The 18,715-nt window shown below is 39.9% G+C and overlaps 1 protein-coding gene across 4 annotated transcripts in view; it reads right to left on the bottom strand.

Annotated features, from left to right (window-relative positions):
• Positions 1-18,715, bottom strand: part of LOC306977695 (uncharacterized protein) — a 44,314-nt gene that overhangs the window by 3,919 nt on the left and 21,680 nt on the right. For 2 of the 4 annotated variants that reach the window (XM_079576116.1, XM_079576117.1), the window contains exons 5-14: positions 17,377-17,463; positions 13,343-13,432; positions 11,450-11,544; positions 6,984-7,048; positions 6,698-6,906; positions 6,442-6,580; positions 4,645-4,825; positions 4,290-4,394; positions 1,463-1,523; positions 475-598 (exon numbers count right to left, since the gene is read on the bottom strand). In XM_079576116.1, the coding sequence (XP_079432242.1) occupies positions 475-598; positions 1,463-1,523; positions 4,290-4,394; positions 4,645-4,825; positions 6,442-6,580; positions 6,698-6,906; positions 6,984-7,048; positions 11,450-11,544; positions 13,343-13,432; positions 17,377-17,463 (1,156 nt within the window). The remainder of the gene's footprint in view (positions 1-474; positions 599-1,462; positions 1,524-4,289; positions 4,395-4,644; positions 4,826-6,441; positions 6,581-6,697; positions 6,907-6,983; positions 7,049-11,449; positions 11,545-13,342; positions 13,433-17,376; positions 17,464-18,715) is intronic. The other 2 variants (XM_079576118.1, XM_079576119.1) reach the window with 1 other exon arrangement.

The following is an 18,715-nucleotide window of genomic DNA, read 5'->3' as shown; positions in this document are numbered from 1 at the left end:
TAGGTGAAAACCAAGCATTTCAGAGATTTTTATTGATGAAAATCTATATTGTTTATATCTTGCTTATTTGATTTTAATATTTTGAATGTTCATGTCCCGATATCGATACAATAACGATATATATTTCAGTTCTACTTTGTTGTTGCTCGATTGCGGCATTTTTGTTGTTTTTTGGTCACACATTTTTGTCACTTTTCTGTTATTCGTTGGCTGCTTTTCTATTGTGTGTTTAACATTTTGTCGTCACGTTCTTGTCGCTATTTTAACACCCTTTTTAAGTAGCTTTTACATTTGGGTAAAGCCTGGAGAAAAAGTGCTCGGTTCAGGTGGGGGTTAAGAGGTTAATGACTACAATTTTATGATACTGTATTCTTTTAGAATTGCTCCAAATGATTGAATCGTTTTCCTACAGGATAAGAAAATGGTAATGTGAATGTCGTGAATGCAAAAGCAGCGTTAGCATCATTTTCTCACCTGACGTCCATCGACTGCACTCCGTCCGACAGCTCGTCCACGCAGCTCTTCTCTAGCGGTCCCAGAGAAATCACTGACGGCTCCGGCAGGACGTCCTGCTCAGACGCCGCCTTCGCCTCAGACACTAAAAGATAAATGAAACGAAAAGATAAAAATGACCTTGACTTTCTTATCGGATCGGCTTTGGTTTCTCTTCCCATAAGAACACACGACCTGGTGGTTTAAGGGGAAAATGCTGTTGAGACAAATAGTTTTTGGAAATCCAATAAAACAGTAAATCAAGGTGTAGAGAAGGACTAAATCTAACCACATTGGAACAAATCTGGACTGAACTAGACTAAAAAGGGCTGAACTTGGAGTAGGTTAACAACCACGTAACTCTTGCTCTCACCTTGCTCTTAATCTCAGAAGCGCTGCAGTTTTTTTGTATCTACCTCGGATGAACCTCAGAGGCACAACCCCAAAATAAACAGCTGACTGCGCTCCTCGGTGAAGCAGGAAATTAAATCGGCAGGATGTGAAAGCCTCATCGGACCAAACGGCTTAAACGAATGCCGTTTTCGAACCTGTAGGGGGCGCTTTACCCGCTGCTGAGTCACACTGCAGCAGATCATGTTCTCAATCAGTCGATAAAAATCATAGACTGGCCGGCGGTGGGTTCAGGAAAACGAAGAAAAATGCGCTGCTTGTTCTTTGCTACAGCAGGTCACAGTCGAAACAAAGACAGGAACTAAAACATCTTCTATTAGTGCAAAATTATACCACACATAAAGGACATAATGAACTGCTCTTTTATTCTTATTTGGTGACTGACTTGCTCATGTTTATTTGTTTATCTACAATCTTTTGTAGGTAAACAAGGGTCAAGCCAATCTGTACAAAACGTGCATGGACCAGGTGGGGGTTAAGAGATTAAAATGTCCAAATCAGCAGCAAAACTAGGCTGAAATTGAAATAAATTAGGAAAATTACGGCGGTAACTGGTCACCTTGAGCAGACGGAGCCTCCACTTCACTCTTTCGGGTCCGTTTCATGATCTCCTCGATTCTCTGCAGAAACATGAATCACATCAGCATCGTTTGAAGCTTTGTCAAATGGATGAATCACTTTGAACCATGAGAAGTCTCGAGTCTGTGGGTGTTGGTGTCGATAACGGACAAGACTCCGGCAATGCTAAGTGGCTACACCAGAACTAAAACTTTAAAAAAGGATAGAACTAGATCTAAATAAGGAACAAAGGAGACATGGTTAGAGGGAACATGACTTTAGGGCCACAGTGGTTAGAATTCACAGTAATTCTCTCATATCACAGGTGACTTTGTTCTTTGACCGCTCTTTCTCTGTAACCTGTCAGGGGCAGTAAGCACTAGAGGCTGATTTTTGGGGGATTATTGGCTGATGCTGATATTATGGACCGATTTTTCCAAATGTCTAGTCTATATAATCCTGTAATACTTGGCTCACTCCAGCAGTGGCTAATTTTATTTTATTACTTAAGGTGATTCGATCATAATTTCTGTCAGGGGCGGACTGGGACTGAAAAACGACCCTGGATTCCGACCAGCCTGGCCCCAAATAGCGTCTATACGACACTTCCACAAAGACATATTTTAACCTCTTAACCAAGTGCATTTTCTCCAGTTCGGCAAATCTAAAAGCTCCTCGACTGGAGAGCAACAGAGAAACGCCTCATTTGAAAGCTAAGACCTACAAGAGTGATTGTAAGTTTTTGTCACATTGTCGCCACATTTTTGTCCAATTTCTGCCATGTATTTGTTGATTGCTGTTGCTTTTTCATTCCTTTTTAGTGGCTTTTTGGCATGTTTTCATCACATTTTTGTTGCTTTTTTCATTGCTATTTCATTGATTTGCTTCGTCACATTTTTGTCACTTTTTTGATCATGTTTTTTCATTGCTTTTCATCCTTGTTTTCGCCACTATTTTGATGCTTTTCTTTTAAAGGAATAGGCCACCGTTTTTACATACTGAGATATGCTCTTACCTCACTTTAGCCGAGTTAATATACCCCGTCTGGTCTTTGTCCGTGCGCTCTGTCACGCAAACGGAGCACATACGCAGCCTCTCCCACATGTCATATAGGAGGAGCCCAGTAACTCCTAAAGGTTATTGACGGAAGTGAGCGGGGGAAGTCTTTAGGAGTTACTGCGCGGACGTTTTGCTCCTCGTATCATTACGCCTCACAATATAGTCCCCCTTTTATCTGCTTATAAAATCGACATGTTACATTTCTGTGTAAATATACTTCGCATGAAAACACTTCACGTAACTTTATTTAAATAGGGAACACGTGGAAGAGCTTGGTAGCTTCTATCGTGAGCTTTTTTGGAGCTATATGACATGTGGGAGAGGCTGCGTATGTGCTCCGTTTGCCTGACAGAGCGCACGGACAAAGACCAGACGGGGATATATTAACTCGGCTAAAGTGAGGTAAGAACATATCTTAGTATGTAAAAACGGTGGCCTATTCCTTTAAGCTTTAGATTTGGGTAAATCTCAGTTAAGGCGGAGGGTAAGAGGTTAAAGGGAAAATTGAGAGGCCAGACCGGTGGCCCTAGAGCCAGTGCCCCTTCTGTGCTCTTCCAGAATGGACATATGGCCAGTCTGCACCTGGTTTCTGTCCCAGCTTTGATTAGTTGCTGTTAGCATTAGCAAACTGTTGCTAGCTGCGGCATTTTGCGCGGCGATCAATAATACTATTGTGGAGGTTAATACTAACTCAGCAATCGAATTCTCCAGGTTCTGTGCTTCAAAATGACATGCAAAGCCATATTGTCTGAGTTTTAATTAAACTAACTTTAGTCAAACTTGTAGATAACCAATTTTCATTGCGATGTTTCTCTGTTCCCCTGAGGCCTAGGACCCATTTTAAAGTCCTGACTTCACTCTTTCCAATGCAAAAAAATGAGGTGTCTATCCCAATGGCCGCTGGCTGCTCTGCTTTATGACCACGACACTGGGGGCCGCCATTGCTCCGCCATTGCTGTAGTACCTCCATATCGCCACTAGGCCCCCATTGAAAAGCATTGGAGTTTAGACACCTTAAAAACAACTTTAACGCCTGGTTTCAATTGTTTCAACACTAGACTAGGCTAGATATTCCTCCTGAGATAACGCTGGGTTAGTCACAATATATGAAACCAGGCTGGTTTTCGTAAGAAGAATTTTAGAAATCTCGTACTTAATGAGGCTCGGACTGTTACCATTGGAGCAGCACGAGCTACACGTCACGTAAGGACCGAGTCTACGGTGAAAATCCTTTTTAGGAACATGCTTCGTCAGAGCTGGGGAGGGGGAGTCTGTAAATCCGCCATGAATTCCCCCACGGCCGTGGTCATTATGGTAAACGGGGAGGAATGAGCATAAGACGTCCATGTTTTTTACAGTCTATGGTCTATCCCCGACTTGTATTGGTGCTAGATCGGCCGATAGTTAATATTGTAAAATCTCCAAATATCAGCCCGATATATCGATATTTAATGCCAGTTTGAATTCAGTTGAGTTCCTTGGTTTTAACATAATCAATTGACAGACTTTTAATGCTTTTTAGTGCCTTGTGGAAACCCTTGCTTCACACTAGCCACTGTGCCACCAGGCTGCCGTGGAGAACATACTCTTAACTCTTCACACTTCATTTATTTAATGTCATTTATTTTAATACATGCCTGACATAAAACAGGCATAACATTTAGGTCTTTTTTTAAATTATTATTTGAGCTGTAACTCTGACAGTCCTTGTTATACATCAACACTTGTCTTTCGTACAGTGGCCACACACAGTATTGTTCTCGTCTGACCTTCTTCCTCAGCTGCCGCTCCTGCTCCTCCTGAATGTGCAGCTGCTCTCGCTCCTGCCTCTTTCTGTCGGCCTCTTTCTGAGCGCGAAGGAACGCCTCCTCCCTCTGCAACAAACACAGCAAAACAGTCAAAAGGTTGTCAACACACATGCGGAAAATAGTCAAAGAAACACATTACCTTCCCATAATAATGAGCTTGAACAAAATGATTATTGGAGTATATATTGTCTCCTTACAAGCATATCTATCTGTATCTGTATTGGTTCAGACACTCACAACAATGATAAAAACCCCACACAAAAGCGCCTGCTCTGTCCCCTTGACGCTGATGTGATGGGAATGAACCTGTCCTGACCTCCTTGTCGAGCTGCTGCTGCATGTCTTTCCACCGCTGCTCCTTCTGTCGTCTCTCCTGGTCCTCTCGCTCCCTCCGCTCCTGCTCACGTCTCACTCGTTCCTCCTCGGCTTCACGGGCCGCCTGCTCCTGACGCTCCCTCAGCTCCTCCAGCCGCCTCTGCTCCTCCACCACACGCAGCCTGGACAACACACCAGATTCAACCACCTCAAATTATTACATATCGAGAAACTATTAAGAAACTATTAGCCCTGTTGAAATCATCCCATGAAATTAGGATTAGAGGCCTCAGGTAAAAAGTAACAGTTGTTGGTGTTTCTATGACCGTGCAAATCTGCCATGTCAAAATTATTCAAATTAAGCACTGTCTATCCCCCCATACAAATGAATAGGGAAGACAGGTGCAATATTTATATATATTTATATAATTTATGTGGTTTCTTTAACATTAACATTTTATAAGATGATGTTTAGTGGCCACTGGATCTGTATCCAACACCTTAAAAAGAAGAAACTTAACTGAATTTGAGTTAGAATTAGCTCAGAGAACATTTTTATACGCTAGAAAAATCTAATAAAAAATCATTAATGATTTCTCACAAGGCTTTGACTTCAACTTTATGTGGTTGATGGGTTGACAACAGCTAAAAACAACTAACTCTTTCATGATTTGCGATGTTTGGCTTACAGCTACAGAAAAAATACATTGAGCAGACTAACAAACTCTGAAAAGTGTCCTGTACTAAGCGTCTGTTAACAGTCTGCACACTCTTCTTTATTTCTATGGGCCAACCAACATGGAGGATCTTTAGCAACGTTTGGATGCATTTGGTGCAAAGTTTAGACAGAGTTGGCAGCACCAGAGTGAGCAGAGGAAAAAAGAGAAAGGCGTCTGCTGTTTTATGAGAAGCGTAAAATCACAGATGCATGACGCGGATGTCGTTCATTTGTAGCATGCAGAAAGAAACGGCATTTGTTGTTACTGCAAGAAACAAACCAAACCTAAAGTGGTAGCGTGAGCTAATGAATAAAGGTTGTCTTTATTTGATGTTATTATACGGCTCTTCACAACCTAAGTAGAACGCTCCATTGACTTGAATGGGATTTTCCAACATTCTACCAGTCATTATTTTTTGATAGAGGACCTCTGAAAAAAATAATGACGGAGTCATTATTTGGCAACGGAGTTTGTGCTTGTAATACAGGTCCCTGCGAGAGAAGTTGGGGGAATTGCTTGTGAAATTAACGTGAGTCCGACTTTCAACTTACCCAGAGATTCACCACCATTCCTCCAACTGCACCTTCAACTAAGTAGCTAGGCTAGCTGCTAGCCTTGCTGCTTCTAACCAAGCCAAACGTTGCCAAGCAACGCGCAAACTTTTGGGGACTATTTGCAGCATTTTGCATTAAATAAAGTCATTAAATAAACCTTTCGGCCTTCATAAAAGTGTATGAAGTTTATGTTGTATGTGTTCAGTTGGCAAATGGTCGTATAATAAGCGGGATAATGTATAGAACGCTGGTCATTGTAGGGAAAATAAGTACCTTCAGGGCAAAACAAGACGGTTCGCCCTGTCGGTACTTTTTTCCCTACAATGACCAGCGTTCTATACATTATCCTTTACATATCTGTTTGTTATTTCCCCCCCAAAAATGTCAGTAAAATTAGTGAATTAAACTGACGGTGACGTAATAGCCGTTCTATGCCTACAAGCTACAACACACGTATATTCTACCCTTTCATAGAGTGTGGGGATCAAACAGCTCCTGTTTTGGTAGAAGGATGAGCTGCTGTACCTCTCATCCTCCTGTCGCTGCTTCTCCTCCTGCTCCTTCTGGATTCGAGCCAAACGTCGTCTTTCGGCCAAAACTCTGGAGGCCTCTTCTGCGTCTGTTGTTCCGCCAACGCTGCGGCCACTGGGAGTCATCGGAGACTCTGTGCACACAAAAAAAGAGCATTCATTCAATACCTCAGCCTGTTCATGTGGTAAATGACAGTTAATTATTTACTTTAATCACGTTAATAATATAAAACTGCCTTGAGTCTTTGTACCTGCGTTGAGCTCTCTGCTGGTGGACTTGGGGATCTTCTTCTCGCCCTCGGTTTTGGTTTTCCGCTCTAAAGTGCTGCTGCTGTGACCTCTGAACTCCGTGTCCGGGGTCCCTGGCGTCCCGGGGGTGGAGGCCTTGTGTCGGCGTGGGGAGGGCGGGTACTGCCCCGGGGAGCAGGGCGACTGGGGGTGACTTCTGTTGGAGCGCACGCTGGAGCCGCACGATAACAACCATTACGAAGGCGCTTTAAACACCTACACATTGACTTTATATTGTGTGTTTCCTACCGTTTGGGCGTAGCTGGACCTTTGCTGTTTGCTCTGAAGGATGAACTGCGAGTCGGACCGTCTCCCTGAAAAAGACTTACACAGTTAATCAGTGAATTAGACACACGTGTACAGGTTAAATAGACCTTTATGTGCGTATATAAGTGATTCATGATTCAATCGGCTCTTTTGGATCTCTGTTGTGACTCTTTCTTTCATTAAATTTCACACAGATTTACTCTGAACAAACTCGATTTCTGCACTAAAATGTGTTAGCAAACAGGTGTAGCCTCTTTTCATTAACTGTGGCACAAAATTGTGTTCACATAATCAGCCCCATTTCAATTTTGGATGATAAAAATGAGATAGTCTTTTGAACAGCGTCCCATAAAACAGAGGTTCCCAAACCTTTTTGGCTTAGACCCCAAAATTGACACATAAACAACTCGGGACCCCCATTGTATAAAGTTATTGACTCTTATGCTACTTTATGTTTTATAACTGTTGTTGGCATTAGACACCTTGCCCAGGAACAACAGCAGAGAACTAGCTACATCTACAGAAATGTTCATTAAAGGAATAGGCCACCGTTTTTACATACTGAGATATGTTCTTACCTGAGCTTTGACGAGTTCTTTAGGACCTGTCTGATCTTCACCCGTGCCTTCAGTCACGTAAACACAGCGCAGACGGCGTTAGCATTTAGCCTCTCCCCCTCTCCTCTATAGCTCCAAAACAGGTCAAGATAGAAGCTACCAAGCTCTTCCACGTTTTCCCTATCTAAATATGGTTACGTGAAGTGTTCCACTACAAAGTATAATTACACAAAATTAAACAATGTGGATTTTCTAAGCAGATAGAAGGGGGAACTATATTGTAAGGCGTAATAATACCAGGAGTAATTTGGCTTCCGCACAGTAAAGTGAAGATGACTGCGCTGATTTCGAACTACTCCTGGTATTATTACACCTTACAATATAGTTCCCCCTTTTATCCGCTTAGAAAATCCACATTGTTTAATTTTGTGTAATTATACTTTGTAGTGTAACACTTCACGTAACCATATTTAAATAGGGAAAACGTGGAAGAGCTTGGTAGCTTCTATCTTGACCTGTTTTGGAGCTATAGAGGAGAGGAGGAGAGGCTAAATGCTAACGCCCTCTGCGCTGTGTTTACGTGACTGAAGGCACGGGGGAAGACCAGACAGGTCCAAAAGAACTCGTCAAAGCTAAGGTAAGAACATATCTCAGTATGTAAAAACGGTGGCCTATTCCTTTAAGGGAAGAAAAACATGTTATAATCAAGTTAATATGTATCTAAACAGTTTATTTTGAATAATTGAATGGATTTCACTAATTATAGGCTGGCTCGTTTCATCTTGAAATCATTAGAGGACCCCCACCCAAGGCCTTGCGACCCCCACTTTGGGAACCACTGCCATAAAACCCACTGTAACTGTTGGAGTTAAATACTACTTTCCAAACAGGTCCAGGCAAATACTAAATTGAAAGAAACAGACTAGACTTATCACCATTACAATCAAGATTCTGGATTACAAAACAAAACAAGTTTTCTTTTTTTGGCTTCTTGGGTGACATTTATCAGTACACTCTTGTAGAAGCTCATGTTCTCCAATAGGACAGGGTGGAGTTGGCTCGTCCTGCCAGCTCCACCCGGTCATCCTGGAGACAGTCGTCCTGGAGGGTGACAGGGTGGATGACACAAGTGATGGGCGACACCTCATTTTATTGAATCGATGCAATATCAATACTTTTGGGGTCATTTTTGTCGATACCGAGGCTGGTCGCTTCATTTGGGTGAATGTATTTCAATCACTATACGAGAACTGGCTAGTTTATACTTTTACTTGTGTGTAAATTAAAATGATGGTTAATTAGACAATGTCAAAGTGATATTAAATACACAAAGACAAACAGAACCTAAACTAGAACGAGGATAGAGAATGATATGGAGCAGTTCAACACTCTGCTGCTGCTGTGTTTTTTCTTTTTTTTGGCACAGATCAATGAAGTTAATCGTCCTTTTGTTTTAATAATTGCCTTCTTTTTACATTATGCAAATCAGTATTGACCGCAGGTGTTGTGGTAGCAAGGTTAGAGCGAAACACTGGAGGCTTTCAACTGTACATTTTTACTGTATTGCTTTACTGTCTGCAGTGTTGGGGAGAATACTTTAAAAATGTCTTCCGTGACAGAATACTGAATACTTGCCTGAAAATGTATTTTGTGACGTATTTTGACGTAATGTCCAGATAAAAAAAATAAAGGTTGCTTGGTAGTAAGTTGCTAGTATGATAATTGGTAACTGGTAAATTTTGTGTCACTACATCGAAAACTGTAGAAAATAAAGGCTCAAACCTGAAAAATAAAGGTTGTAGTAAGTTGCTAGTATAATAATTGGTAACTGTTGTAAATTTAGTGTCACTACATTGAAAACTGTAGAAGATATTGAAGAATAATATCCATAAATTGTCATATTTTGGTATGGATTTCAAAATAAAGGCTCAGACCTAAAACAAAGCAAAGGTTGTAGTTTTTAGTGTAATAATTAATAACTGGTTCCAATTTAGTGTCACTACAGAAAAACTGTAGAAGCTATTGAAGAGTAATGTCCACAAATTGTTGTTTTGTTGACATGGATTTCAAAATAAAGGCTCAAACCTGAAAAATAAAGGTTGTAGTAAGTTGCCAGTATGATAATTGGTAACTAGTGCCACTACAGTAAAAAATGTAGAAGCTATTAAAGATTATCCATAAATTGTCATTTTTGAAATGTATATAAACATATTTGTTTATATATATTTCAAAATAAAGGTCCAAACCTTAAAACTAAAGGTTGTAGTAAGTTGCTAGTATAATAATTGGTAACTGTTGTAAATTTAGTGTCAAAACTGTAGAAGCTATTGAAGAGTAATATCCATAAATTGTTATATGTTGGTATGGATTTCAAAATAAAGGGTTAGACCTAAAACAAAGCAAAGGTTGTAGTTTCTAGTATAATAATTAATAACTGGTTCCAATTTAGTGTCACTAAACATTTACATTACATTTCAAAATAAATGTCCAGATCCAAAAAATAAAGGTTTAGTGTCACTATAGTAGGTATTGAAGGTATAGGCTATGCACAGTTTCCCCACGAGACGTCTTCCTGGACAGTCAGCCAGACGCAGCACTTCCTGTCGCTGGTCGTTTACGTTCACAATTAGCAGGTTCTCACACAAAAATAGCGATAGCTCAGGATCTGGTTAAGGACAACGAGCTACTGATGGACAGTCACAGCAACGCATTACAAACATCATGTTGGCTGTGAATCCTGCACCCAAAGGAAACGCCAGCTGTCGTTAAGTAGGAGCTTTTATCTTAGAGCTAAAGGCTAGTGTTGAAAAATTTGAATATAAAATGTAAACAAGTAAATATTATTTAAACTACTAACAGGACGATTCTTTTTTGCGCAGGCTCGTTCAAAACTTTGCGCTAGTTTTATTTTTATTTTGTTAGCCGCGTTAGCCTCAAGACAAAAACATCCACTGTCACACGGAGGTTTCCTCCAGTGAAGTCGTTATGTCTCACGTAATATTTTTTAACCTGCTCCAGTCACATCCGAACTTTTACTCGCTGTCCTTTAGCAAATCTTGAGCTATTGCTTCATTTCTGTGGGACCTGCTCATTTTTGATGGGAAGAGACAACGGACAGGAAGGACAATGTCTGGCTGACTGTCCAGGCGGAAATCACGTGGGGTCACTGTGCATATAGCCCATTGAAGATTATCCATAAATTGTCATATTTGTGCATACATTTCAAAATAAAAGTCCTGCACTTTATTTAGACTAATTTAACATTTTCTCTTTCTTATTAATGACTGGATGATGAAAATTAAACAGCGTATGTATTCCCTTGGTATTAGCAAAGTAACTGTAGTCTAAATACCCTCTGACTAAAGAGTAACTGTACCGTAATACAGTTACTCTTATTTGTATTCTAAATACATAATGGCAGTACATGTCTTCCGTTACTCCCCAACACTGACTGTATGTAATTGTATGTGTTCTGGGGGACTGTGCGGCGAAACTTGTTATTTCGATATCACAGACAGACATGTGAATGGTCGGTTTCCGTGGTTACAGATGTTGCTGTGGTAACCTGCCAGTGGTTAATTTTTTTGGAGTGGAGTCAGGATAAAATTGCAGAGACTCAAGAAGCATTTTCGCCTCCTTTTCTCCGTCCACAGCGAGTCCCTGTTATTTACTTCTCGCCACTCGTATTCCGACACACACTTTCTTTTCATTATAAATAAATTCATGTATTCTTTCATTCCCATTCCAAATACATAGGAGAGAGAAAGGAGAGAAAAGGCACAGCTTTGATTGTGGGTCATGTTTGCACGAGAGCGTCTGATTTTGGCGAGTGCGAGTGTTAGAACGGGTCGATTACAGGCAACACTTCTGAATGTGTGGTGAGGGTCTGACCGTGGGAGTCCGCGCTTTCGGCGTCTCGTCGGGAAACGCCGCGATGCTCCTCCGATTCGACAAACTCCTGTGAGGCCTGTGGTTGTTGGAGGAGGCTGTCGAGAAAGAAAGTAGCTTAAAAATCACTGCGTTTGTGGCCTAATGGAAAGAACATTTGCTCAAGGTTTATCATTGAAAGATACTGTAGGACCTGTAGTGCCTTGACAGAGCTACATGCTTCAGCTACAACATTATTATTTATTCATGTTGTTGTTTTTCATTCTGTTTGTGTTTTAAAAGCTGACACACAACCTGACATGAAAAAAAAATTAACACAAAAAATAGGTTACACGCTCTTTTGCTGAACCGTCTTTAGCTTTGATTACAGCCCGCATTCGCTTTGGCATTTCATTCATTCATTCCATCTTTATTAAAGGCACTAGATGCAAGTTGGTAATTTTTATGCTCACTACTGACACCTCAGGTCGTACGCGTAACTGCAAGTTCTATATTAAAGGGATATTTCAGGATTTTTGACATAGGGCCTCATTTCCTAGTTATCCAGAGTGTTGTTGATTTCTGGAGATTATTTTTTTTGGTAATTCATGCAGTTCTTATATTTGAAGAGTTTAGTGATGCTAGGCTAGTGCAAGGCTAGTGCATGTCTATGGTAACTAGTAGCCTGAATTAAAATCCTCTTCTAAATCATGAGGTCGTCCTCCAAACGTTGCCATATCTGATTTGTAGAAAGCTCCTTTGTGAATTCCACGTGTAGTAATGCCGGCCACAGGTAAACAAGGAACTGTAGATCCGGTAAGCTAGCAGATAAATCCACCGCTGCGTAGCTTACAACCAGGAAGCTGATGCTGCTCAAATATGTTATTTTAAAGGCAGAATTAGGGCTGCTCGATTATTGAAAAAATAATAATCACGATTATTTTTGTCATAATTGAAATCACGATTATTCAAACGATTATTTGTTGCCTTTAAGAAAAAAAGTCAATCTTTATAATATTTATTTATTAATCAAAACACTACACTACACTTTATGTTTTCTGGACAGTCATAAAAGTACAAATGATTTCAAGTATGCCTTGATTAAAGAGAGGTCCCTGTTTCACACCTGCCCCCTGCTGGCCAGGCCTCACACCTGCGCAAGTAAACTGAGCAGCGCGGCCTGATGACATCATCACACAGCGCCGTTTGTTTTTATGTCAGACAAAAGCATGAGCCATGGCACGTGAAAAGCGAAGGGAAAATAATCCCAGCGGCTTGAAATAACGCAAGTCTGCTTTGAAAAAAAAAAAAAATGGCCAAAGAAAAAAAAAAGAAAAAAAAATTGAAAAAAAAAAAAAGTTTATTTTTATTTTTATAATTATAATCGATTTTTTGCGATCATGCTAATGTTGTAATCGTTTACTGTTGTAATCGAAATCGTAATCGAATTTCGATTAATTGCACAACCCTGGGCAGAATGGTTATATTTCATACATTATTCAGTCAACACATATGGGTAGTCTGGTGTTATAAGTGATTTGCCTCTGGTGCACTGTGGGTCAGACTGTTTTTAATACAGGCTACTAGTTACCATAGACATGCACTAGCCTAGCATTAGCCTAGCACCACAAAACTCTTCGTTCGTATAATGGCATTCTAAGAGTTTACACACAAGTTTAAAATAACAATGAGGAAGTGCAGCAGAACAAGAGCGTATTTGTCAGCAACCCCAGATCAGAGCAGCTCATTACATCCAGGTGGTGACTTTTTCTTTTGGTCAGGCAGAGCATTTGACATTTAAGATCAAGACTAATAAGAGCTAAAGGTCTTAAAAAAAAACCTGAGGAAGCCGAAGCACCTCCAGCGATACACGTTTGAGAATCACCGCTTTACACACCGTACACTTTGACTCCTCACCTAATTCTGGCGAGTGAAGAGCGGCGGAGGAGTTGGACAGCTGCTTGTTGATCGGCTGATCCAAAGCGCCCGCGTTCAGAAAGTCACAGACTGCAAAAACACGAGAAGGAAAAATTAGAAAAAACTTTTATCATCACGTGCCTTGTGCAAAACTGCCCAAAAAATCACAAGAACAATTTTACATCACACACAAAACAGAAAACGGGGACTAAACAGGGACAATCCCACTGATCGATACAGGACGGATGATACAACCTTGTGATGTAAGACACAAAAAGACGGAAACTCTCATTAACCGAGATTGAAGATTAAAAGTAACTCATTGTGAAGCTATATAGACATGTCACTGCTTATTTTAAGACAAAAGGTGAACTCTACAAAGGGAGAAATCTACAAAAACACTGTCAAAGTGTCAGAGTGGGATCTGGAACAGAGGCGTGTCCAGGCTTTTCTCTGTGGGGTGGCCCAAAGGTGCCACTTTTATGTTTCTGAGGGAACCAGGGCTGATCAAGGACTTTATAAAGACCGTTAGAACATTTGAAAAAAAGCATTAATAGCATATTTTTTGGAGTACTTTGGTGCATTAATACATATTTTGTTGACTGGGCATCCACTGGGAAGTTCAGAAATCGGCGCCTATGCTTTGATGAATATATTTGTTGCTATACTGTATGTGTTACAGTTAGGGATGGGACGATAATGAAATTTAGAGTCACGATTATCTTAATAAAATAATTGCGATTAACGATATTATCACGATATTTGCCTATGGTTTAAAAAATTCACTGAAACTGCAACTGATTTTACAGAAATGATGGGAATTGGGTGAAGAAATATTCCTCTTCATTGTCTCGTATAAATGTCATATTGAGTGAGATCTAATAAAGTATATTTAAACAAATTCAACTCAAAACTCATCAAAAGGAAACAAAATTGCTGTAAATCATAAACATAGAACGAAAACCAGCAAATCTTTAGCCATAATCGAGAGGAAAGTCATTGTTGCTGGTTTTACAACATAGCACTACAGGGTGAATTTAATGATTATCTTCTCGCGCGATAATCCTGATTATTAAAAAATGTGGCGATCGATTAATTGTCAACTTTTAATTTATGATATTATTTTTTATTGTCCCATCCCTAGTTACAGGATATTTTGTTTTTTCTACAGGTTTTCCATACTACTTTTATTAAGGACAACATTTCTATTAGTTAACTAGTTTTGCTTGATGAAGTGTTAAAAAAACAAACATTCTTTCTAATTAATTGTAAAAAACATTAACGAAGGACATCTTGATTATGTGATATACAGTATTCACATTTATCAATAATGCGTTACTAAATAGTTTTTGTTAAGCAAAAAATCTAGAACAGTGTTTCCCAACCAGGGGCAGTATTTCAGATTGATGAAAAAGGGGAAATTATTTTGTAGTAAAATGCATAGTTTTCAGAGAATTTTAGGCTTATTTTGAACACAAATAATGCTTTTAAATGATTTCTGTCTAAATAAACAGCAACACCCTTGAGGTAGGGGGTTCACATTAGACAATAAAGGCTGGGGCCTGTCTAGAAGGCAAAATACTGAACACTTTACCATTTTACAAACACACAAAATGAGTTTAACAAAGCGTGAGGGACGAAAAGAGCCTTCAAGTCAAGTCTATACGATCACCTTGTTTTTCCTCAAAAGGCGCGATGGTTAATGAGCAGCGACCGGACAATCCATAGTCTAATCAAACGCCCTGTGTTTACGTGAATGAGCCGACAGCTTTTATCGATGGATAACGAACGCTATTGACAGATCTGTGCAGTGAAGTCGTGTTGTTTAAATCACTACACATAAGGATCAGTGAGCAGACGGCACAAAAACGGAAATAAACGGGGGCAAAGAGCGAGGCAAGTTTGGGAAAGTGTCCATTTTTCCTGAGAATAACAGACGTGGACATGTCACGCATAATTGTGGACTTTGAATCGGCTTTTGGACACATTAGAATTGATCATTTCTCTGTTTGGAAAGGACACTTTATTCCCAAGGTCATTGGGGGGGGGGGGCTGTCTGACTTAAAGGAAATTACAAGCTTTAATTTTAGGATAATGATGGAAGATGTGACCAAAGAAGATGTGACCAAAGAAGATGTGACCAAATTAAACAGATCAGGCAAACCGGAGCGAACTATGTTTTTTTCCTTTGTTTTTAACGATGGAACAATGTTGGTCACATGATTAAAAGCTGAAAAAAGTCTCCTTAGCATAACATGTCCAACGTTCACTTTCAGTCAACACGTCCAGGAGCGTTAACATTTGAGACAAATTAAATGTAGCATCACATGCAGTTCAATACATGTTTGTAGGGGCTAAACTGCAGGGTTTCCTGGTTTAATCTTGGAAGCTAAGCAGGGAGACCCACTGGGGAAAACTAAGAAGCCGGTGTGAGTGAGTGGTTGGCGCAGATGTGTTCAGCCATTACTCCAGGGAAAACGTATAGCTTACCACCACTGAAAGTGTAATATCTGTCGTCTGACCAGCTGGACAAATGAGTCCACATGTTTATATCTACATGTCTGGACTATTGCAATAACTTGGGCTCATATTCTAGAATTCAGTCGAGGGCAGGAGCCAAGACATCTCTATGGGAGAAATTTCCAAAAAGAAAATGTCCAAATGTTTCCCCTGATCATTATTTGACAGTTGGATTCACAAACCTGACATATGATTCTTATGACTGAAAGTCCTTTCTCTAGTTCAGGGGTCCCCAACTGGCAGACCTGGGTCCAGATCTGGACCTCCAGAGGTTTAGTCAGGACCCCTAAGCTATTTCATCCTCTCAATATACTTAATTTCTAAGACTGAATTAAAAATAACAATTTGAATAACATATAACATAACATTATTTTTATTTATATTTTTAAGCTGCTGACAGGAAGTGACATTTCCCATATGGTTGTTAAGTGTGACGTCACGACTTTCGCTTCCAGGTACTAGCAGACCGGCAAACATGCGTGAAAAAAACCTAAACAACTCTTAAAAACAACCATCAATATTTCTGAAACTCAACGGGGAGTTACTGAACCTACTTATTTCTCAGACTCATTAGCCAAAAATGCCGCACCTGCTCCTAAAAAGGCATTATTTACTAAAGTCACTACTTCCTGGGTTAGCGTAGCTGCTGCGCCGTTAGCATTTATTTCCGCTAACCCGGAAGTACCGATTTTGGCAAATATTACTTTTGTAGCAGTGGGTGCAGCATTTCTGGCTAATGGGCCTGATAAATAAGTATGTTCAGTAACTCTCTGTTGAGTTTCAGAAATATTGATTGTGGTATTAAAGACTTTTGTGTAGTTTCTCGCACATTTGCAGACCCGGAAGAAGAGCTGTGACGTACTGACTTAACACAGTCGGCATGGCAACAGTTTTAAATTGTTTGCCTTCATCTGTGTCACTTCCTGTCAGTGTCCAATACGGAAGTGAAACTATAAACGTCACAAAAATGGCCAACCTAATGAAAGCTGGGTACAATCTTAAGCAAAATCTTATATATATTTGTGTTAAATATGTTTTCGCAAAAATTCTGTCTAATGTGTCACGTATGTACTTTAATGAGGAAATAATTAGACCATAGTTCATATGTGCTGGAAGAGATGACTTTCAACTTTGTGACAGTTTTTGTGTCATGTGAATTGGCCCAGGAATCACAGAGAAATTAGCAATAAATACCAGAACTCTGCAAATTGACAGTTACCATAGTTACCGCCATGTAATTTCCAGCTGCTCCACCTCAATTTTAAACTATAGGCTCTTTACAATGTTGTGACGTCAAGTGAACTCAATATAGACTCAATAGAGGACATTACCTAAATAATATTAACTCCACACACATCACTATTCACAATGGTTACGACTACATTGTTGAACAAATCACACAACAAAGTAAAGTTCACACTGAAAAAAAGCCAAAACAAAACAATGAGAATGTTTTCGTTTTGTTGTTGGCGATGCGGGCGTGGCACAAACAAACAGCCATGTGATCTGTGTACCGTGGCGTGATTGGCTGGCACTGGAAGCAGGAAGCGCATTGGGCAGAGCGGAGCCAATGGCAGAGCAGGGCGGGGTCTTAGTGTTACCTGGGCGACAGGTGAAGCAGAGCGGATAAAGGGAAAGTGTTAAAAAGAGACAGTGAACAAGGAAAACGACAAACGGGAGGAGCATAAAGCGAGAAAATCTGACGAAGGGCCTTAGAAATCGCAAAGATGGGGGTGTTTATGCTAAAATACCCTCCTCTGAACAAAATATTACCATGGGGGTCTGGCTATATAGAATTATAAGAAATGAAATTGGCCGTAACTTTAGCATTTTTGAGCAGTAAATTTGGACAACCTAATACTCTCCTAATACCTCTGCACTTTCTAAGGCCTTTTTCAGATTTTGGCAGTAGTTTAATAAGGAAATAGGAAGCATTCGAACAGCATTTTCAGGCAAAAAGCAAGCTTAGAAAGAAGATAAAGAACAGAGCAGTGCAAGATTGAAAAATAAATGCTTTAAAAGTCCAAAACAAAGCTGATATGTCTTTGTTTGATTCATGGCAGATACGGTTTTCAGGAAGAACTGTGTTAGAGATGTAATCTGAAAAGCTTCCTCTACTTCCCTACTGGTCTTTGTGCTTGCTTAAGATTCATGGGATACTCATATCGTTGTGGGTTTGATTTCAAGAGTAGAGTTCTTTCCGTCTCTTGACAAAAATGGCCTCTTTCAATCCATCTTTTCCTCTCGGATAAAACTCTTACCTCTCAACTATCTTTGCTAGGAATGGGACATCACCATAGGAACAAAAAGAAGAAGAAGAATGCCGTTCGATCCTATTGTAGACAGGCAGTTAGCAAGTAGGCTAGTCCAGGAAACTTTTCAGCCTTTTCAATGTATTTCTCCTATAGCTGTTAGCGTGTAGCCATCAAACCAGATGTTTTCAGCTGTTGTCAACCCATCGACTACATTAATGTGAGGTCAAAGCCTGGTTATGAATCATTAATGAGCGTCAAGATCTTTTTATATTTTACTTTAGTGAAGAATTAGCGTAAAAAAGTGGCCTCTGAGCTTAAATGCTAAATCATATTCAGTCAAGTTTCTGCTTTTTGTGGGAAAGGAAACACATCCAATGGCCACTAAACATCGTCTTTAATATTATCATACTTTAATATAGGGTCTGGCTTAATCATTCATTTGTTTCTGGGGTTTATATGGACGTTGCCAGCTTGTCTCTACAGAAATGTCACTTTTTTTATATACATGCCTTTCAATCATGTGACTTTTGTTGTTATGGCGGCCATTTTGAACACCGAAGCAGAATTATGCAGTACTACAACATGTAACAATATCTCT

Source organism: Gobius niger (assembly GCF_951799975.1).
Source record: "Gobius niger genome assembly, chromosome: 18".
In the NCBI taxonomy this organism is placed as follows: Eukaryota; Metazoa; Chordata; class Actinopteri; order Gobiiformes; family Gobiidae; genus Gobius; species Gobius niger.
This window is presented reverse-complemented; position numbering and strand designations above follow the sequence as displayed.